A 23858-nucleotide genomic window follows, 5' to 3' on the forward strand; every position below is an offset into this window, starting at 1 on the left:
GATAGCCTAAAGCTCTTTATGCTCTCTATCTCTGAATCTGCAATCTACTAGCCAAAGACATTCATTTTAAACACTTGAGTCCCAACAAATGCTACAGACAGGCCCTTGTTATAGTAATTTTTCTCTCAAGTGCTCAAGAGGTTGTTACTGTACATTAGCTTGAGGTGGTGTATTGTGCACCCCCATGGAAGCCCCATTTGTAATCCATGTTCCTTGTACACGTGTGCAATCCTGATTTTCGGGGTCACACATGCGCACTGCATTGGAAGCCTGGTCTAGGGTTTCTAGTAGAAGACTCAGTAAAAGTTCAATAAATGTAAGACACAGAGAAAAAATAAAATAAAACTGTAGCAAAAGTTGAAAAATCAATTAAATAAATCATTCTTTCCTTTACAGCTCCACACAATCACCTTCCAGAGATTTCAGTGATGATAACACTACCACAATCCTTATTAAATAGGCTTCTTCATATATTGCATAGGGAAGCTATCTCTGGAGGCAGACGGTGCAGTTTGTATAGTGGCACCAAGAGGGAACTGTACTGTACACAATATGTCAATGTGGCATTGATTGGGATCCAAAAAGTCACCCCCCCAAAAAAAACAAAAGGATTTAATGTCTGAGGGATATATATATATATATATATATATATATATACACAGGTTGAGTCTCCCGTATCCAAAATGCTTGGGACCAGGGGTATTTTGGATATCGGATTATTCCGTATTTTGGAATATTGGAATTATTGCACACCATACTGAAGTATCTTGGAATGGGACCCAAATCTAAACACAGAATGCATTTATGTTTTATATACACCTTATATATACACTGGCAGGACTTGATTAGAGCTTGGATCCAGAGTGGAGACAGGAGAAGAATGTAGGACCGTTTGCTGGTATTGAAAAGATGCCGGTCTTAATGGGGTGTGACTCATGAATGGAGGAAGGTGCACAAGTTCAGACTGTGGCAATTGAGGGAGACGAGGTACGTCAGACACTGGAGCCGGAACTGGAGGCGTACAAGGACACATAACCTTCAGGCACGGCAGGACCCTCTATCGGACAGGCAATTGGAGAATGCAATCCGGACGGAGTCAGAGGTGGAACGAACTGGAACATGGGCAGAGAGATAGCAGGCTAGACCATGAAAGACTGCAGCAATACAAGCAAGGGAGCCCAGGAACTAACACACAGCTAGGCTGTGTAACACGTTGCACTGGCAACTAAAGAGCCTCTTGACAGCCCTTTAGTATCCACAGTTAGTGCAGGATTGGTTGCTAGCCCTCCAGCCCAAGCTGCAAGCTGACTGGTCGAAATTAGACATGTGACCTGGATCCAAGATGGCGGTGCCCAGTGATCGCTAGCACTGCTCAGGAATGCACTGCCTGCTGTTCTGCCAGCCACTCTGCCCGATCTCCAGGCCCAGGATCATCTCCAGAAGCCAGGACTCCTGCAGGAAGGTCCCTGCCAGAGCGCTCTGACAGGTAAGGTCCGCGCTGCCCGTGAACCCGCGGTCCTGGTCATGACATACACCTTATACACACAGCCTGCAGGTAATTTTATACAATGTTTTCAATAATTTTTGGGCTCAGACAAAGTGTGTGTACATACATGAAATTAATTTATGTTTCATATACACCTTATACACAAAGCCTGAAGGTAATTTTATACAATATTTTAATAATCGTGTGTCTTAAACAAAGTTTGTGTACTTTGAACCATCAAAAAGCAAAGGTTTCACTATCTCAGTCATGCGGAAAAAAAAAACGTATTTCGGAATATTCCGTATTTCTGAATATTTGGATATGGGAGACCCAACCTGTGTTTTTTTTATATCTATATGTATATATATATATATATATATATATAGATATATATATATATATAGATCAGCTCTGCAATAGCGAGTTACCCCGCGGTGGGTCCAGAGTGACGGCTTATATATATATATATATATATATATATATATAAATATATATAATATATATATAAAATCCCAGATAGGTCCACACTCACGTCTTCACAAACATTTTGCCGGGGTAGCTTACCCAAAAGGGAGTCACAGAACCACCCTTAAAAGACAAAAATTTAAAAAAATGGGGTGCACTCACCAGTCATCTGAATAAAACTCCTTTATTAAATTATGACATAACAGGTTTCACATCAAATCGACATTTCGGTCCCAAGTTTGGACCTTTGTCAAGACCATCTTGACAAAGGTCCAAACTTGGGACCGAAACGTCGATTTGATGTGAAACCTGCTATGTCATAATTTAATAAAGGAGTTTTATTCAGAAGACTGGTGAGTGCACCCCATTTTTTCAAATTTATATATATATATATATATATATATATATATATATATGAAAGATATATAGGGACAGCGCACAGTAAATATTGATTTCCTCAAACTGAGTTAGATAATGTGATGATAAATTATCTAAACATAAATAAGGTGCATCTAGTGCAATAAGTGGTTATGAGTGTGATGTATTCCGTAAAGTCACTGATCCTTAATTAAAAGACGTGCGCCTGATAGTGTAATATTTTATGTAAAATAACCGGTGCTCATAAAAATGAATGTGCGTACCAAAAAGAAAATATTTTATGCTTATCTGAAATCCAGAAATGAGTAGTCCACACTGGATGGATTAAATGGGATGTCGTCGCCTGGATCACCTTATAAAGAGCTTAAACAAGCTCGTGAAGGAGCTACAGATCCTCCAACATGACCCCTTCCATTAGGTACCTGATGGAAGAGGTCATGTTGGATTATCTGTAGTTGCTTGCATACACTGGATATATATATATGTTCCAGAGAGGGACTGATAAAGGGTACTAGGATCTACGTGGAGGAAGACATACTACAGGCTATTAAATTAGCATTATCTGGTTTGCAGCCTCTATATATAATCATTTCATTGATTTAAGGAAGTACTACACTATATATACATTCTCTCCCTCACGAGCTTGTTTAAGCTCTTTATAAGGTGATCCAGCCGACAACATCCCATTTAATCCATCCAGCGCGGACTACTAATTTCTGGATTTCAGATAAACATAAAAGATTTTCTTTTAGGAACGCACACTCATTTTTATGAGCACCGGTTATTTTACATAACATATTACACTATCAGGCGCGTGCCTTCTTAACTATTTTATATATATATATATATATATATATATATATATATATATATATATATATATATACTGAGATTTTCATGACCCACAGGTTGTACATTTCTGTGCTAGAGAATATGCATATCACAGGGAGGGAGAAGATACTTGCAGTATAAGAAAGGAAGTTATTATGGTGCAGAGCAACTGCTGGCTGGCTGGATAGACTGTGGGGCGATTTGCCTCGTATGCACAAATGTTATACATGATTTGATTCACTGCATAAATCTTTCACCAGATTGGTTCTAGCTGCGATAGGATTGTATTCATTCAAGAGGATCTCCCATGCTACATAATATCTATGTTATTTTCTAGCTTGACAGTGCTTTAAGATAATTTTATTTTGAGGTGTCCTCTGAGGTGCATGTACCTTATGTGTTTGTGCATTTTAGAACTACTTAATTGTTTATTATTGGTGTTTAAGTGACCTTTGAACTTCTAGTTGAATATGTCCTTTAAACTCCTGATTCATTTTCCTAAAATAAAAAAAACACAATTTTTGGAGGCAAACTACTAGTATTACTAACCTCAGTTATCAGCTGTAGGCCCACTACCAGTCATTAATATGTTTCTATTTGTATGCCACAAAATTATGTTATCCTGTATGAGAGATCCCATCTCACATGATAAAAGACCTTAAGGTGCCCATACACGGTATGATAAAGCAGCCGATCTGATGGATTGGTACAATATCGTACCGTGTGTGGTAGGGGTGAGCGGGTTCGGATTTCTGAAATCCGAACCCCCCCGAGCCCCCCCGATCCGAGTCCGATCCGAGTCAGGCTCGACTTTTCCCGCCTGACTCGGATCTGAAATCGAGGCAAAACGTCATCTTCCCGCCTTCCGAGTCTCGCGGGTTTTGGATCCTATATAAGGTACACACGTCGGCGCCATTTTCTCACTCGGCTGTGGACAGTGAAGAGGGAGGGTGGGAGTTAGGGCTGTGTAGTGTAGTGTAGTGTAGTGCTGCTGTTGTCCACTACTTCAAAGTCCATAGGGGCTGGCTGTGTTGTGCTGTGCTGCTGTTGTTAATAGGGGCTGTGTCCACTACTTCAAAGTCCATAGGGGCTGGCTGGACTGTGTTGTGCAGTCAGTTCTCCATAGGGGCTGTGTCCACTCCAAAGTCCTGTGCAGTGTCCCAGTCCTAAAGGAGTGCTGTAGTGTTGTCCAGGGGGTGCTCTGTCCATCAGGGGTGCTCCCCCCAAGTGCTAAAAAAATAATATATTTTCTGTGTTTGTGAATTGTGTGCGCAGTAGCCGCACGTGCATCAACAAAGTAGTGCCAAGCGTGCGCCTGTGTCATAAGTAAAGGGCCGGCTGGCTTGACCGTTAAGGGTGCTGTAACCCCCGAAAGTACACTCCAGTCCAAACCAAAAAAAAAATTATTTTCTGTGTTTGTGAATTGTGTGCGCAGTAGCCGCACGTGCATCAACAAAGTAGTGCCAAGCGTGCGCCTGTGTCATAAGTAAAGGGCCGGCTGGCTTGACCGTTAAGGGTGCTGTAACCCCCGAAAGTACACTCCAGTCCAAACCCAAAAAAAAATTATTTTCTGTGTTTGTGAATTGTGTGCGCAGTAGCCGCACGTGCATCAACAAAGTAGTGCCAAACGTGCGCCTGTGTCATAAGTAAAGGGCCGGCTGGCTTGACCGTTAAGGGTGCTGTAACCCCCGAAAGTACACTCCAGTCCAAACCAAAAAATATATTATTTTCTGTGTTTGTGAATTGTGTGCGCAGTAGCCGCACGTGCATCAACAAAGTAGTGCCAAGCGTGCGCCTGTGTCATAAGTAAAGGGCCGGCTGGCTTGACCGTTAAAGGGTGCTGTAACCCCCAAAGTACACTCCAGTCCAAACCAAAAAAAAAATTATTTTCTGTGTTTGTGAATTGTGTGCGCAGTAGCCGCACGTGCATCAACAAAGTAGTGCCAAGCGTGCGCCTGTGTCATAAGTAAAGGGCCGGCTGGCTTGACCGTTAAGGGTGCTGTAACCCCCGAAAGTACACTCCAGTCCAAACCAAAAAAAAAATTATTTTCTGTGTTTGTGAATTGTGTGCGCAGTAGCCGCACGTGCATCAACAAAGTAGTGCCAAGCGTGCGCCTGTGTCATAAGTAAAGGGCCGGCTGGCTTGACCGTTAAGGGTGCTGTAACCCCCGAAAGTACACTCCAGTCCAAACCAAAAAAAAAATTATTTTCTGTGTTTGTGAATTGTGTGCGCAGTAGCCGCACGTGCATCAACAAAGTAGTGCCAAGCGTGCGCCTGTGTCATAAGTAAAGGGCCGGCTGGCTTGACCGTTAAGGGTGCTGTAACCCCCGAAAGTACACTCCAGTCCAAACCAAAAAAAATATTATTTTCTGTGTTTGTGAATTGTGTGCGCAGTAGTCGCACGTGCATCAACAAAGTAGTGCCAAGCGTGCGCCTGTGTCATAAGTAAAGGGCCGGCTGGCTTGACCGTTAAAGGGTGCTGTAACCCCCAAAGTACACTCCAGTCCAAACCAAAAAAAAAATTATTTTCTGTGTTTGTGAATTGTGTGCGCAGTAGCCGCACGTGCATCAACAAAGTAGTGCCAAGCGTGCGCCTGTGTCATAAGTAAAGGGCCGGCTGGCTTGACCGTTAAGGGTGCTGTAACCCCCGAAAGTACACTCCAGTCCAAACCAAAAAAAAAATTATTTTCTGTGTTTGTGAATTGTGTGCGCAGTAGCCACACGTGCATCAACAAAGTAGTGCCAAGCGTGCGCCTGTGTCATAAGTAAAGGGCCGGCTGGCTTGACCGTTAAGGGTGCTGTAACCCCCGAAAGTACACTCCAGTCCAAACCAAAAAAAAAATTATTTTCTGTGTTTGTGAATTGTGTGCGCAGTAGCCGCACGTGCATCAACAAAGTAGTGCCAAGCGTGCGCCTGTGTCATAAGTAAAGGGCCGGCTGGCTTGACCGTTAAGGGTGCTGTAACCCCCGAAAGTACACTCCAGTCCAAACCAAAAAAAAAATTATTTTCTGTGTTTGTGAATTGTGTGCGCAGTAGCCGCATGTGCATCAACAAAGTAGTGCCAAGCGTGCGCCTGTGTCATAAGTAAAGGGCCGGCTGGCTTGACCGTTAAGGGTGCTGTAACCCCCGAAAGTACACTCCAGTCCAAACCAAAAAAAATATTATTTTCTGTGTTTGTGAATTGTGTGCGCAGTAGTCGCACGTGCATCAACAAAGTAGTGCCAAGCGTGCGCCTGTGTCATAAGTAAAGGGCCGGCTGGCTTGACCGTTAAAGGGTGCTGTAACCCCCAAAGTACACTCCAGTCCAAACCAAAAAAAAAATTATTTTCTGTGTTTGTGAATTGTGTGCGCAGTAGCCGCACGTGCATCAACAAAGTAGTGCCAAGCGTGCGCCTGTGTCATAAGTAAAGGGCCGGCTGGCTTGACCGTTAAGGGTGCTGTAACCCCCGAAAGTACACTCCAGTCCAAACCAAAAAAAAAATTATTTTCTGTGTTTGTGAATTGTGTGCGCAGTAGCCACACGTGCATCAACAAAGTAGTGCCAAGCGTGCGCCTGTGTCATAAGTAAAGGGCCGGCTGGCTTGACCGTTAAGGGTGCTGTAACCCCCGAAAGTACACTCCAGTCCAAACCAAAAAAAAAATTATTTTCTGTGTTTGTGAATTGTGTGCGCAGTAGCCGCACGTGCATCAACAAAGTAGTGCCAAGCGTGCGCCTGTGTCATAAGTAAAGGGCCGGCTGGCTTGACCGTTAAGGGTGCTGTAACCCCCGAAAGTACACTCCAGTCCAAACCAAAAAAAAAATTATTTTCTGTGTTTGTGAATTGTGTGCGCAGTAGCCACACGTGCATCAACAAAGTAGTGCCAAGCGTGCGCCTGTGTCATAAGTAAAGGGCCGGCTGGCTTGACCGTTAAGGGTGCTGTAACCCCCGAAAGTACACTCCAGTCCAAACCAAAAAAAAAATTATTTTCTGTGTTTGTGAATTGTGTGCGCAGTAGCCGCACGTGCATCAACAAAGTAGTGCCAAGCGTGCGCCTGTGTCATAAGTAAAGGGCCGGCTGGCTTGACCGTTAAGGGTGCTGTAACCCCCGAAAGTACACTCCAGTCCAAACCAAAAAAAAAATTATTTTCTGTGTTTGTGAATTGTGTGCGCAGTAGCCACACGTGCATCAACAAAGTAGTGCCAAGCGTGCGCCTGTGTCATAAGTAAAGGGCCGGCTGGCTTGACCGTTAAAGGGTGCTGTAACCCCCGAAAGTACACTCCAGTCCAAACCAAAAAAAAATTATTTTCTGTGTTTGTGAATTGTGTGCGCAGTAGCCGCACGTGCATCAACAAAGTAGTGCCAAGAGTGCGCCTGTGTCATAAGTAAAGGGCCGGCTGGCTTGACCGTTAAAGGGTGCTGTAACCCCCGAAAGTACACTCCAGGCCAAACCAAAAAAAAATTATTTTCTGTGTTTGTGAATTGTGTGCGCAGTAGCCGCACGTGCATCAACAATGTAGTGCCAAGAGTGCGCCTGTGTCATAAGTAAAGGGCCGGCTGGCTTGACCGTTAAAGGGTGCTGTAACCCACAAAGTACACTCCAGTCCAAACCAAAAAAAAAATTATTTTCTGTGTTTAGCCGCACGTATATATCAAATCGATATAACATAAATGGAGGACCAAACTTTCTCCGATAAAAATAAAATAGAGAAAGATCAAGAACCACTTCCTCCTAGTGCTGAAGCTGCTGCCACTAGTCATGACATAGACGATAACATGCCATCAACGTCGTCTGCCAAGGCCGATGCCCAATGTCATAGTAGAGGGCACATACAATCCCAAATGGCAAAGTTCAGGAAAATGACCTTGAAAAAGACATTTAAATCAGCTGAAGAGAAACGTAAACTTGCCAATATGCCATTTACGACACGGAGTGGCAAGGAACGGCTAAGGTCGATCCCTAGTATGTTCTTGACTAGTGGTTCAGCTTCACATGACGATGGAAGCCCTCCTCCCACTAAAAAAATCAAAAGAGTTAAGCTGGCAAAAGCACAGCGAAGAACTGTGCTTTCTAAGAAGATATCACAAATCCCCAAGGAGAGTCCAAGTGTGGTGGTGGTTGCGATGCCTGACCTTCCCAGCACTGGACGGGAAGAGGTGGCTCTTTCCACCATTTGCATGCCCCCTGCAAGTGCTGAAAGGAGCACCCACAGTCCACTTGCTGATATGCAAATTGAAGATGTCACTGTTGAAGTACAACAGGATGAGGATACTGGTGTAGCTGGCGCTGAGGAGGAAGTTGGCGAGGAGGATTCTGATGGTGATGTGGTTTGTTTAAATCAGGCTCCGGGGGAGACAGTTGTTGTCCGTGGGATGAAAAAGCCCATCACGGTCATGCCTGGGCAGAAGACCAAACATTCCACCTCTTTGGTCTGGCAATATTTCTATCCAAATCCGGACAACAACTGTCTTGCCATATGTACCATATGTAAAGGTGAAATAAGTAGGGGTAGGGACGTCAACCACCTAGGAACATCCTCCCTTATACGGCACCTGCAGCGCGTTCATAAAAAGTTACTGTCAAGTTCAGAAACTTTGGCTAAGACCGTAAGCAGTCCAGGGACACCTAAATCCCGTTGTCCTGTTGTATCCAAGCGCCTGCAAACCACACCGTCAACTCCCTCCTCGTCAATTTCCTCCTTAGTCAGGATCGGAAGTAGTCCTGCAGGCCATGTCACTGGCATGACTGACTCTCCTATCCGGGATTCCTCTGGAGGATCCTGCATTGCTACGCCTACTGCTGCCGCTGCTGCTGTTGCTGCTGCTGGGAGTCGTTCATCATCCCAGAGAGGAAGTAGGAACACCACTACTTTTACTAAACAATTGACCCTCCAACAGTCCTTAGCGAGGAGGATGAAGTACGACAGCAGTCATCCTGAAGCAAAACGTATAACTGAGGCCTTGACTGCTATGTTGGTGTTAGACGTGCGTCCGGTATCCGCCATTAGTGCAGTGGGATTTAGACAATTGATGGAGGTAGTGTGTCCCCGGTTCCAAATCCCGTCTAGATTCCACTTCACTAGGCAGGCGATACCGAGACTGTACAGAAACGTCAGAAAAAGTGTCCTCAGTGTCCTGAAAAATGCCGTTGTACACAATGTCCACTTAACCACGGACATGTGGACAAGTGGAACAGGGCAGACTAAGGACTATATGACTGTGACAGCCCACTGGGTAGATGTATCACCTTACGCAGCAACAGCAGCAGCGTCACCAGTAGCAGCATCTCAGAAACGCCAGCTCGTTACAAGGCAGGCTACGCTGTGTATCACCGGTTTCAGTAAGAGGCACACCGCCGACAACCTCTTAGAGAAACTGAGGGAAATCATCGCCCAGTGGCTTACCCCACTTAGACTCTCCTGGGGATTTGTGATATCTGACAACGCCACCAATATTGTGCGGGCATTACATCTGGGCAAATTCCAGCACGTCCCATGTTTTGCTCACACAATAAACTTGGTGGTGCAGAATTTTCTGAAAAGCGACAGGGGCGTGCAGGAGACGCTTTGGGTGGCCCGAAAAATTTCTGGCCACTTTCGCCATTCAGCGACTGCGTGCCGAAGACTGGAGCGCCAGCAAACACTCTTGAACCTGCCCCGCCATCACCTGAAGCAAGAGGTTGTGACACGGTGGAACTCAACCCTCTATATGCTTCAGAGGATGGAGGAGCAGCAAAAGGCCATACAAGCCTATACATCCACCTATGACATAGGCAAAGGAGGGGGTATGCACCTGACTCAAGCGCAGTGGAGAATGATTTCCGTGTTGTGCAAGGTTCTCCAGCCCTTCGAACTTGCCACACGTGAAGTCAGTTCAGACACTGCCAGCTTGAGTCAGGTCATTCCCCTCATCAGGCTTTTGCAGAAGCAGCTGGAGAAAGTGAAGGAGGAGCTAAGACGGAGCGATTCCGCTCGGCATGTGGGACTTGTGGATGAAGCCCTTCATTCGCTTTGCCAGGATTCCAGGGTGGTCAATCTGTTGAAATCAGACCACTACATTTTGGCCACCGTGCTCGATCCTAGGTTTAAAGCCTATGTGGTGTCTCTCTTTCCGGCCGACACAAGCCTGCAGAGGTGCAAAGACCTGCTGGTGAACACACTGTCAGCTGAAGCGGAACGTGACACGTCAACAGCTCCTTCTTCATTTTCTCCTGCAACTGGGGCTGCCAGGAAAAAACTTAGGTATCCTAAGCAACCCGCTGGCGGTGATGCAGGACAGGCAGGACCAAGTTTGGACATCTGGTCCGGACTGAAGGACCTGGCAACAATTTCTGACATGTCTACTGTCACTGCATATGATACTGTCACCATTGACAGAATGGTGGAGGATTACATCGGTGACAGCATCCAAGTAGGCATGGCAGACAGTCCATACCTGTACTGGCAGGAAAAAGAGGCAATTTGGAGGCCCCTGTACAAACTGGCTCTATTTTACCTGAGTTGCCCCCCCTCCAGTGTGTACTCCGAAAGAGTGTTTAGTGCAGCCGGGAACCTTGTCAGCGAAAGGCGTAGGAGGTTGCTTCCACAGAATGTGGAGAAGATGATGTTCATCAAAATGAATTATCAGCTCTTCCAGGGAGACCAGCCTCCAGAAGGTACAGAGGGACCTGTGGTGGTGGATTCAAGTGGGGACGAGTTAATACTTTGTGAGGATGAGGATGTACACACTGAAGAGGGTGAGGAATCGGTGGATGAGGAGGATGAGGATGACATCTTGCCTCCATAGAGCCAGTTTGTGCAGGGACACATTAATTGCCAGCTTGTTTTGTGGGGGCCCAAACGAACCAATCATTTCAGCCACAGTTGTGTGGCAGACCCTGGCGCTGAAATGATTGGTTTGTTAAAGTGTGCATGTCCTGTTTATACAACATAAGGGTGGGTGGGAGGGCCCAAGGACAATTCCATCTTGCACCTCTTTTTTTTCTTTGCATTATGTACAGTTTGGGGCCTAGTTTTTCAAACTGCCATCCTGTCTGCCACTGCAGTTTCACGCCTAGATGGGTCACGTGTTTGTGCCGCCCACTCGTGTCGCTTAGCATAGTCATCCAGCTACCTCGGTGCAACGTTTTGGACATAAAAACACTATTGTGAGGTGTGAGGTGTTCAGAATAGACTGGAAATGAGTGGAAATTAAGGTTATTGAGGTTAATAATAGCATAGGAGCAGAAAAACCTACAAATTCTGTGATTTTAGCTGTTTTTATGCTTTTTTAAAAAAAAATACAGATCCAAAACACAAAACCCAGAACCCAAAACACGGAAGGGTGGTTTTGGCAAAACCAATCCAGATCCAAAACACGAAGAAAGATCCAGATCCAAAACCAAAACACAAAACACGAAAAGTGGCCGGTGCACACCCCTAGTGTGTGGGCATGATATTGGATAGCGCACCCGTGGGGTCTTACATCGCACCTCCAGATCTTACTGCATGTTCACTTGATCTGTGTTTGCGATGTGCATTCCCATGCAGCGCTATGCGAGTGGGATGCTGGCATATCAGGCAGTCGGCCACCAGATCGCACCATGTGTGGGGACCGCCCAATATGTCGGCCGTTGGATCCCCCGTCGCGTCGCACAGTGCATATCGCACCGTGTATTGGGGCCTTTAGTCACAATTTAAACTTTTTTAGGAAATGCCATTTGCTTAAGAGCAGATTAAATCATGCTGTTCAGTACCGCTCTAAAGCTTGTTTGATTTGTCTGAGAGCAAATTTCATGAGGGAAGTTACTTTGTGGTAATTTTAAATACATTTGTATTGTATATTGATGGACAAATTTGACCACACCCCAGATCAGCAAACAGAGCCGGCCCTAGCCAATTCGGTGCCCTAGGCAAAATTTTGTCTGATGCCCCCTAGCATATATATATATATATATATATATATACACACACGTACACACACGTAATAAAAGGCCGGCACCCCACCTTGCAGTTCCACCAGCCCCATTCCCCCAGACCTAGTGTTTGTCTCGGCCCCATTCCCTTAGACCCAGTGTGTCTCTCGGCACCATTTCCCCACTGTGTCAGCCTCATTCTCCCCTCAGCCCCAGGGTGTGTCAGCATCATTCTACCCTCCAGCATGTTTCCCAGCCCCAGTGTGTCAGCCTCTTTCCCCCCACCCCCAGTGTGTCAGCCTCTTTCTCCCCCCAAGCCCCAGAGTGTATCTCAGCCTTGCCTTCCCCCTCCAGCCCCAGTGTATCTCAGCCTTCTCCCCCCAGCCCCAGTGCGTGTCTCAGCCTCCCCCCCCAGCCTTGCCTTCCCCCTCCAGCCCCAGTGTATCTCAGCCTCCCCCCCATCCCCAGTGCGTGTCTCAGCCCAGCCCCAGTACGTGTCTCAGCCTTCCCCCCCTCAGCCCCAGTACGTGTCTCAGCCTTTCCCCCCCCAGCCCCAGTGCATGTCTCAGCCTCCCCCCTATCCCCAGTGCGTGTCTCAGCCTCCCCCCCATCCCCAGTGCCTGTCTCAGCCTTCCCCCCAGCTCCAGTGCGTGTCTCAGCTTTCCCCTCCCCCAGCCCCAGTGCATGTCTCAGCCTCCCCCCCCAGCCCCAGTGCATGTCTCAGCCTTCCTCCCCCAGCCCCAGTGCATGTCTCAGCCTTCCCCCCCAGCCCCAGTGCATGTCTCAGCCTCCCCCCCCAGCCCCAGAGCATGTCTCAGCCTCCACCCGTCCCCAGTGCATGTCTCAGTCTCCCCCCCATCCCCAGTGTGTCTCAGCCTTCTCCCCCCAGCCCCAGTGCATGTCTCAGCCTCCCCCCCCAGTCCCAGTGCGTATCTCAGCCCAGCCCCAGTACGTGTCTCAGCCTTCCCCCCCCAGCCCCAGTGCATGTCTCAGCCTTCCCCCCCCAGCCCCAGTGCATGTCTCAGCCTCCCACCCATCCCCAGTGCGTGTCTCAACCTTCCACCCCCATCCCCAGTGCGTGTCTCAGCCTTCCCCCCAGCCCCAGTGCGTGTCTCATCCTCCCCCCCATCCCCAGTGCATGTCTCAACCGTTCACCCCCATGCCCAGTGCGTGTCTCAGCCTCCCCCCCAGCCCCAGTGCATGTCTCAGCCTTCCCCCTCCCAGCCCCAGTGCGTCTCAGCCTCCCCGCCCCAGAGCCGCCACTTACCTTGGCTGCTTCTTTTCCGCGGCTCCTCTCGATCCTCTCCTTCCAGTAGCCCTGCCCCTTGTTATAACACAGCGCGCATGACGTCACGCGCGCCGTGTCATAACAAGGGGCCGGGCCGCGGCGGGGGGTGGCTGTTATGTTGGTGGAGCCGAAGCGGCCGAAGCGGGTCCACTCCGACTTCAACTATTTAAATAATGGGGACCGGGTCAGAATGAGCTTCTGTGCAGAAGCTCATTCTGACCAGCTGACAGGTATGCTGCCAGGTCGGAGCGGAGCTCCGATCGCAGCAGCGGCAGAGCCTTGAATGCCCCTAGGCATTCAAGTCGCCCTTAGGCATAAGCTTATTATGCCTAGGGCCGGCTAGCCTTGAATGCCCCTAGGCATTCAAGTCGCCCTTAGGCATAAGCTTATTATGCCTAGGGCCGGCTCTGTCAGCAAAGCTGAAGCGCCAATTTGCTAAAAGCACACCCATCTTTGGTGAGTCCACTTTCAACTAGGCCAGTAAAATTAAATTATATTGTTTTATGTTTTCATTGTTTCCTAGTGTTTTTCAGCCCTTAGAACACTCCAAACTATATATAATCACAGCCAATAATAAAAGCATCTTAAAAGCAACCTAGCTTTTTTAGCATAGTGCATCCTGTTCATAGAGGTGACAGCATGCGATTGGTCTGCTCTGTTGCTCCCTGAATTTGTCCTACCCAGGGGCAGATTGGGAATTTAAAGTGGCCCTGGAAAAAAAGTCTGAAAGTGGCCCTCTGTGCGCGCCTATGGCGCGCTCCCGAAAAAGTGGGGGTGACCACTTGGCAAGGGGTGTGGCCTTATGTGAAATTCCTGCAAGCCACTCCCCCCATTTTTGTTATGCTGGGGGCATGCCCACCACTACATGAGCTGATGGATATGCCCCCTGTTCCTCTCTCCAGTGAATAAGCACAGCAAGCAATTGAATTAGTTTTTCTTACCTATATGATTTCTCTGCAACGGGGAATCCTCTGAAGAAATTGATCCTCCCTGGACAGGCAGTTTCTGAGTCGGTGATCACTATTCATGCAGGAGATCACATGGTCTGGAAGCCACCTGTTTGTGTCACAATAAAGCCAATGTCATCATCATGCAACAGTGAGTTTCACTTATCAAACTATTTTATATTAAGAAAATATATTTGCACATTTGGTACCACTTGTATTAGTAATATTTTTTCATTAGAATTGTTGCTTTACTGAAGATTACTGTCCCCTAGTCTTTTCTTCTAATAGTACCAGGGGTCCTACTGTCCTATCTGTGTGTCTCCAGTACCATCGCCTTGGTGTGCCTCCAGGCCATCCCCACTATGTGCTTCTACAGCACTATCCCCTGCGCCTCTCCACCGCCATCCCCCTGCATCTCTCCAGTGCCATCCTCCTGTCCTAGCACATAATAGCCCCCTCCCCAGATAGATCATCATCTCCCCTTAGCACTAAATAACCCCCCTCTCCCCCAGACAGAAATCCATCTCCCCCTATTAGCCAGTGTAGGTCTGCATGCTGCAGGACATTTTTTTAAAGACTGACAGACCGGATGCAGCAAGTGGTGACCGAGCCGAATTAAGACCCCAAAGGGCCAAAGGTAAGATACAGATTCGGGGCCCCCTATTAATGTGATGAGAGGAAATACATAGGGCAGTGATGACACTGCATACATGGAAGCTAGGTTCCCGGCACCAGTATGTCGACAATACTAAAATACGACTTTAACTATTTTAACTGTGTCAGTCACTACTAAACACTGCTGTAAGCCTGCACCACCATATGAAAAGGGGGAGAAAATAATTCAACTATTGAAATAATAAACATAACAGGCATCCTGCATTCCTAATGGGAGCTGCGCTGCTGCATCGCTGCACAGACTGAAGGGGAAACTCTGGGCGGAGGCAGAGCTGGATTAAAGCCCTAGAGGGCAACATTTGGGAAATGAGGATCAAGTGCTCATGTGCAAGCCTTGGACATGCTAATGAAAATGGGGCATGGCCACATAGCACGTCCCCAATTAATTTCACGCTGCGGGCATGCACATCACTTTCCTTGATGCTGGGCTGCCCTCCCTAACTTTCCTCCTGCCCATGAGTGTGACAGTACCCAATAATAAGGACTGTTGCACCTCAGTTGTGATGGATGGGGGATATGCACACATACACTGCATATGTTTTTTTTCTCACATATACAGTCTCACACATATACACTTACATACATAGTCATACATAGCCACTCATACACATCTCTATAGTCACACACATACATACTGTCACACACATACACAACATACTGTCACACACATATGCAGTCACACATATACTCATACATATATACAGACACACACAGACACAGTCACACTTATACATATCTATATAGTCACACACATACACAACATACTGTCACACACATACATACTGTCGCACATATTTACTGTCACACACATGCTGTACACATACATACTTATTCATACATACAGACACACACATACACAGTTACACTTATACACATACATACTGTCACACACATAAATATACATACTATCACACACATAATCATACATACTGTCACTCATACATAGTGTCACACACATAATCATACATACTGTCACACACATACATACTGTCACACACATAATCATACATACTGTCACACACATACATACTGTCACACACATAATCATACATACTGTCATACACATACATACTGTCATACACATACATATGCAGTCACACACATAAACATACATACTGTCACACACATATGCAGTCACAAACATATATACATATATACACTGTCACACTTATAAACATACATATAGTCACAGTACTGTCACACACATATGCAATCATACACATACATACTGTCTGTCACACACATATACTCATACATATATACAGACACACATACACAGTCTCACACATACATACAGTCACACACTTGTCACGAATGTACATAGACTACATGCATACTGTCATAACATAGTCACACATACATAGGCTACACACACACTTGTCACAAATACACTTAGACAATAGTGTCCCACTTACCTTACACTCTGCAGCTCCTCCTCCTCTCAGTTCTACCATCCATGCTGAGTCCTGGCCCTGACTTCAGAGCGTGCCGTGTATCCCCGCCCCCTACTCTGACTCCGCCTCCAACGTCCTTTTCCTGAATTAGTTTCAGATCGCAGCTGCCATCAAAGACTGGGGGGCGCTTCTGAGAGAGGTGGGGGTGAGGGGGTTGCACAGGGGCACTTGAGCAGCCCACCCCCCAGGTCTTGCTGCACCAGCTGGCCTTACACAATGCGCGAGGAGGGGTTGTGGGCGGGGCTATGTACCAGACCTGTGGTGCTGAACTTACCTTTCCTGTCGGTCCTGGGGCCTCTCCACTTAAAATATCAGCGGCCCGGGTCTCAGCACCGCTAGTTGTGACAGGCAGCCGACGGGCTGCCTGTCAAGAAGGAGACTATTAAACTTTGAGCGGGTGACGTATTATAGGAGGCGGGGCCACAGGTGACAAGCGGCCCCACAAACCAATCGGCCCACCGGGAATCTTCCCGCTGTAGGTAACGGCCAATCCGCCCCTGGTCCTACCCCTCCCCCCCTCTCATTATTGCCTCCTGCAGTGCCCTAAACTACTGCATAACAGGAAAGTATATATTTGTCAATCATCTTTAGTACCAAGGTGAAAGGCATTGCCCTATCTATCTAGGGAATCGGTATGTAATGCTGCCGGATGTATTGCCGGCCGACTAAATACTGACACTGGAAGCCTGAACCGTCAGGATCCCGACTGGTGCTGATAAGTACAATAACCCTCCACTCTCCCCCCCCCTAACCCTCCCTTAGTGGTGCCTAACCCTAACCCCCCCCCCCCGGTGGTGCCTAACCCTAACCTCCTCCCGGAGATGCCTAAGCCTAACCCCCCCTTCCCAAACGTTAAACCTATTCCTCCCGGGGGGGGCCTAATCCTAACCTCCCTTCCCCTAGCCTAACTGTAACCCTCCCTGAGGAGTGCCTAACCCTAGTCCCCCCAGGGATGCCTAAAACTAACCCTCCCCCCCTGCGGCTAACAGCTAACAGTCCCCAATTACCTTTGTTCGGTACTTAGTACTCCCAGCATCGGGATACCGACGTCTGGCATTCAGGACGCCGATAAATAAACTGCATCCCCTATCAAGAGGTTAACGCCAACAATAGCAGTAACCCTGCCAGCCATAAGAGTTAATGGAAAGCATGGGAAAGCCTATTTAACAAGATAGTAACTTTTTTTAAACAATTTTATTTATTTATTTTTGTTAGTGGAAGAGAAGGCCTACATCTGGTCTTTCAGTTGCACTGCATGTGAACAAATTGGCTAGTTGGGTCAAGCATGCTCACATCTCGCTAGATTGGCCCGCTACAGTGGTAAATTAAGTCTTACCAGTTCAGGCCAGGAGATCCGAGGCAGCTGTGCATTGCTCAGATGCCTCCATGAGATTATAATGGTAATAGCAGATTATAGTTATATATTGATTAATAGGCACATTAATTTTTATCTTCTTAGATCTTCTAATGTGGATTTGGTGGTAATGAATAATAATAAGATCATATAATTATATACTTGCAATTTACAGTCCCAGGGAAGCATATGACTGGCTCACGTAAATCCCAACGTTCCGTGACAATCCTGTGTAAATTAAATCTCTCTTTTAATGCTTGATTTTCTTTATTTATTTTGGAATGGGCGTTCAGTGCAACCTGGAATAAGGAGCTAGGTGTAATTTGGTTTGAAATGGGAGCTCCGTGAGTGGGGTGTTTGTAAGGGATTGTGAAATGGAGTCAGTCTTAGATTGCTATCTTCCCACTGTCATAAATGTAGATCTGCAGTACTGCAGTCATTGATCTAAATCTATCTAAACTAGAAATACTTTTTTTTAACATCAATAATCTTTGACATAAAAATATATGGGAAAAGTTGGGGAGGTCGGTATATATAGTGTTGCAAAAGAAAGAAACAATCTAACTGTATTCGTAAAACAAACATATAAGGCTTATTTTGGACATCACATAAGCCAGCAAGTCAAGATTTGGGTGCCTCACAAAGTTTGTAAAATCTGCGTGGAATCACTCCGCAATTGGACTAAAGGTGATCAAAAAGGACTTAATTTTGGCATACCTATGATGTGGTGTGAGCCAAAAGATCACTTGAGTGACTGCTATTTTTGTGCTGTAAATGTGAAGGGTATGAATCAATTTAAGAAACACAAATGGGAATACCCAAGTATGAATTCTGCAAAACAACCAATACCACATAGCGAAGATTTACCTGTACCATCATTCAGGTCTTTGTTCGAAGTTGATGTGATGATGTGGAAATGTTAATTTCATCCAGTGCAAGTGACAACACAGATGAAAGTGAGTTTGAAGAAAGTTCCTCTACTCCAAACAAATTTTCTCAAAAGGAACTAAATGATTAAATGATAATTTGTGAATTGATTTTATCGAAAAAAGGAGCTGAGCTTTTAGCATCCAGACTTCAAGAAAAGCACTGTTTTGAGCCGGATGTTACTATAATGTCGTATCGAAATAGAGAGCAAGCCATACTGCCGTTCTTTAGCCAAGATAACAATCTTGTGTATTGCAACAATATTCCGGGACTTCTCCAGATGATGGGCTTACCAGAATATCGAGCAGAAGACTAGCGGCTGTTTTTGGATAGTTTTAAAAGGAGCTTAAAATGCATATTACTGCACAATGGGAATAAATTTGAACCGATGCCTATCGGTCATTCAACAAAACTTAAAGAACAGTATGAAAATATCAAGTTAGTCTTAGAAAAAATTGCTTATTCTCAGCATCAGTGGTCTGTTTGTGTCGATTTAAAAATGGTAAACTCTCTTCTTTGGCAGCAAAGTGGATATACTAAGTATCCTTGTCACGTATGCTTATGGGATAGTCGTGCAAAACAAAAGCACTGGCAGCAAACCGTATGGCCTCCAAGAGAAGTTATAACTGTAGGAGAAGCCAACATCATTCATGAGCCCTTAATTGACAGGAAAACAATCATACTGCCGCCATATAAAACTGGGTTTAATGAAACAATTTGTAAAATTATTGGACAAGTCAGGCGATTGTTTCACGTATATTTGTCGAACATTTCCATCTCTTAGTATTGAAAAATTAAAGGAAGGAATTTATGAGGGCCCACAGATACGGAAACTGGTGGTATCCAAATTTTACCACATCTATGACTGAAACCGAATCTGATGCATGGCTGAGTTATGTGTCTGTCATTCAAAATTTTTTGGGCAATCACAAGGCAGACAACTATCATGAATTAGTCCACAACATGCTAAAATGTTTCGAGAAAGTAGGTGCCAACATGAGTATTAAAGTACATTTTTTGTACAGCCATTTAGATCACTTCCCGTCCAATCTAGGAGATTTAATCAAAGAACAGGATGAATGGTTCCACCAGGATGTTCGGGTAATGGAAGAAAGATATCAAGGAAAGTGGGATCGTCACATGATGGCCGATTACTGTTGGAGTTTACAGAGGGACTGCCCGCAACAAGAATACAAAAGAAAATCCTACAAAAAACGGTTCTCATTGCTTCCTAACACTTATGTATGTAATTATCCTGTGTCTTTTTATAACATTTCACAAATAAAATATCTTACCAACAAATACAGACAATGGGTCATAATAGTACTTAGGGGTCTATTTACTAAGCAGTGTTAGGAGCGAAAAGTGATAAGAAAGTGATAAGGTGCCAGCCAATCAGCTCCCAACTGTCATCTCACAGGCTATGTTTGAAAAATGACAGTTGGGAGCTGATTGGCTGGCACCTTATCACTTTCTTATCACTTTTCACTCTGTCTCCTAACACTGCTTAGTAAATAGACCCCTTACATATTATACTAATAACAAAAATTTGGATTCAAATCAGGTATCTTGCTGTGTCAAGACTGGTGAAAACTAGAATTACTTTTAATTATAACCTCCCTTCCCATCCACCATAAGATGTGTACCTGTATACCTATTACATACAAGCTGGTCCTGCTCTAATTACTCCCATTCTACATTCATTCTTCATTATTTACCCTAATCATAGCTCATATATGAGCTGCATGGAAAGAGATGGAATGAGTTGTCATGGCAACCATGATTACGGTGGTTATGCTGTACATGTCATATTAAACACATAAACACACAGCATCCTGACAAAAGAGAAACACTATAGATTTTCACAAAAAATTTACAACTGGCAGCTTGTGTGTAGGACACCCCCGCATCCCTGGTCTTCCCAGCACAGTCACATTTCTTTTACAAAAGAATCTTACTATAATAACACAGATCCAATTCTTCAGACTCTAATGAACCTAAATAAGCATGGTAATGCTGTGATGGGGGTGTGGACATACAATGGGAATGTGCATTAGGCTGCCCCTTACCCCTCTTCCTTCCCTTCAAAATACCCATTACTTTGCCCTGCACACGAACCTGTTCACTGCTGCCCTGCTTTGCAGAGCCTCAAAGTGCGTGTCCACTTCCCGACTGTGAAACGAGAGCACGATTACGACTTTGTAATCATGCTGTCGTTTCACAGTCTATGATGTGCCTATAGTGAACGTTCAGTCGTTCAGTTTAGGCACATCCATCATTATCCTTTATTTATATGGCGCCACAAGTGTTCCGCAGCTTCTTACATAGTACATAAAACTAATAAGTGAACAAGAAACAAGTAACTTACAGTACATTACAGTTCAGGACAAGGACACGATTTATATACATTGCTGCAATAGCGATTAAAGCACTCACAATAAGCAGCAGGGAGTTGGCAGTCACGTGTTATGGGGAGTAAGGAGTAGAAGAAAATGTAAAGAGAAGCACATGCGGGAAGAGGTCCCTGCTTGTGAGAGTTTACATTCTATCCCTGTACATGCTGAACCTGACGTGATCATGGTTCAGGTTGACCAGCATGTACGGGCGATGATAGATGTCAAAAACGACCAGCTGGCATGCGCATCGCTGGTCGTTTTTGACATTTACATGGACGATTAGCGGACGATTAGCAAACGATTGAACGATAACGACGTCATTATCGTTCAATCGGCCTGTTTAATCGCCTAGTGGATACGCACCTGTAGAGAACAGGTCATTCGTCAGAATGCAAATAGCCCACCATAGGATAGATGAAAATACTTGTAGGCTGTTAAGGGGCACCTCAAACACTAAATAAGTTCTCAATGCTGCTGCAATATCCCCACACGGATCGCTGGTCACTGACATGTAGGAGAAGCTAGACCTGGTTAGACATGTTTCATTTGTGTGATTTTTGTATTACAATATATGTCTTTATCATTTTTGCTTATATCTCACCTCACAACTGTTGTCCTCCGGGCACTAGGACCCAGAGCAACCGGAGGTGCGACCTCTGACCTGCCAAGTGCGTCGCGTCTTTCTCGTTCCGTTCTTCAGTGTATAGGATGTGCCCCTGAGAATCTCTCTACTAACGGAGACTGTGGATGCCACACTGAAATCCACCACTTTGTCACCACCACTGAGTATACTATATATAGCCCGCTGCCACCAGTATATGTATACTATATGCCCATAGGTGCACTACAGGCACCAGCATACCCTTATATGCTTCTGGCTGCACCTGGATATCCTTGCATCCTGTACCTGCTGCATACTGTTTGGACCTGTGTTAATAAACCAATAGAAACAGGTGCAGGATAAACTGGTTAAGTGTATATACCGTGTAAACTAACTCCCATTGTACACCATTGCTACCTACTACCATAATAGAATCTGGTAATAGCAACCTCATTATACTGATCTAGGCCACCGAGATGTCTCAAAGCCCTGGTGCTGGAGAGGGGGCATGGCTACACCTGCCCTGTAAGTCATTCCCGGGGGGTTCAGATGTTCCGCCTGCAAGGCTTGAGCCTACCTAACAAACAAGGGCCCAGATAATTAGTACCTTTCCTCTTTGCACCCCTGATCATGACTAATTGCACTGGACTGAAAGTCTTAGAAGCCCAGAGGTAGCCATTTAATTATATATATATATATATATATATATATAGATCCACCAAAAACGGGACGGCACTCAGAGATTTGATATGCAAAACAACATATATTGTAAAAAAGCCTCCAAAGCAGCAATATATGTTGTTTTGCATATCAAATCTCTGAGTGCCGTCCCGTTTTTGGTGGATCTACATGGGATATTTTGGACAGGCACCGGAGGAACTTCGTTGTTTGTGTGACAGAGTGCCAGCATAGAGGGGACATATATATATATATATATATATATCATGCATGCAAGGAGGCACTCCGATGACTCAAAGAAGAAATAAATGACAAGCTGTGTCAAGTTCTGTGTTCAACATTTCAGTCTTGTGACTTTTATCAAGAGTATATATATATATATATATATATATATATATATATTTATATATATATATATTTATATATATATATATATTTTTTTAGCCAACAGTACAATAAACTAGAATTACTGAAATTTCCTAATGTCAATAACATTTCCATCTCAGGGCCAACCTTCCTGAAAACCTGAAATGATGGCAATATAATGCCTGGCTCTGTTTATGTCAAAATTTAGCAAAAGTGACCTAATGTTTTCCGATCTCAGGTAATATTAGGTAGTTATATGAGATATTGGCCAGTGAGAAATGATGACAATTGAATATTTGTCACTGATTGTGGAAAGAGTACTGTGCAGTGTTTGAGGGGGTAAATATATCAGTTTTGTTTGTGGATGATGACCAATGTTTTGGGTTATATTTTAAAGAAGTTTGATGTAATGTACAGTATGTCTGTCTGATTTAACGTTTTGTAGTGATATTCATAATACAACTACAATCGGAAAAAAATGGATATTCACATTTTGTGCGGTTTCTGTACAGGTCTCAGAGACTTGCTCAGAGGATTCCTCTGCCCCTGAGCACAGCAGTAATGAGGAGAATATGGAGGAGCCGGGCACCCCTGATGTGGAAGAAGGACAAAGCATTGTGGAGCTGTCAGATATAGCTGAGAGACAGCCATCACCTCCCATCATTGGCAGGACACGCCGCCTGTCCGACTTCCGGTCATGGTTTACAGAAAACATTCGCCATATGTCAGAATCAGAAGAAGGTAAATTACATGAATCTAGAGTTAAATAACACACACACACACACATGCTCACTCACTCACACAGACACAGACACTCACACACATACATATTCACACACACACACATATACATATTCACACACACATACACACACACACACACAAACATACTCACACACAAATCCACATGCTCGCAAACACACACACATTTGTTGGTACCCTTCCAGGAAAAAAAGAAGAACCCATATTTTTACTCTGAAATAACTTGAAACTGATAAAAGTAATTTGCATCCATCATTGTTTATTTCATATTTAATAGAAATCAGACTTTGCATTTTGATTTTTCACTCTGAAATTTTTTAAATAATAAAACAAACGAAAATGGCAAATGGACAAAAATGGGAAACTTAATCCAATA

At 45.0% G+C, this 23858-nt stretch overlaps 1 protein-coding gene across 1 annotated transcript in view; it reads left to right on the forward strand.

The window, feature by feature from the left end:
• ARHGEF25 (Rho guanine nucleotide exchange factor 25) overlaps positions 1 to 23858 on the forward strand; it is a 383409-nt gene that overhangs the window by 114258 nt on the left and 245293 nt on the right. Inside the window, exon 2 of the mRNA XM_088466128.1 lies at positions 23233 to 23461. Coding sequence (XP_088322254.1) covers positions 23233 to 23461 — 229 coding nt within the window. The remainder of the gene's footprint in view (positions 1 to 23232; positions 23462 to 23858) is intronic.

Source organism: Taudactylus pleione, unplaced genomic scaffold (assembly GCF_031769625.1).
Source record: "Taudactylus pleione unplaced genomic scaffold, aTauple2 ptg000065l, whole genome shotgun sequence".
Taxonomy (NCBI): Eukaryota; Metazoa; Chordata; class Amphibia; order Anura; family Myobatrachidae; genus Taudactylus; species Taudactylus pleione.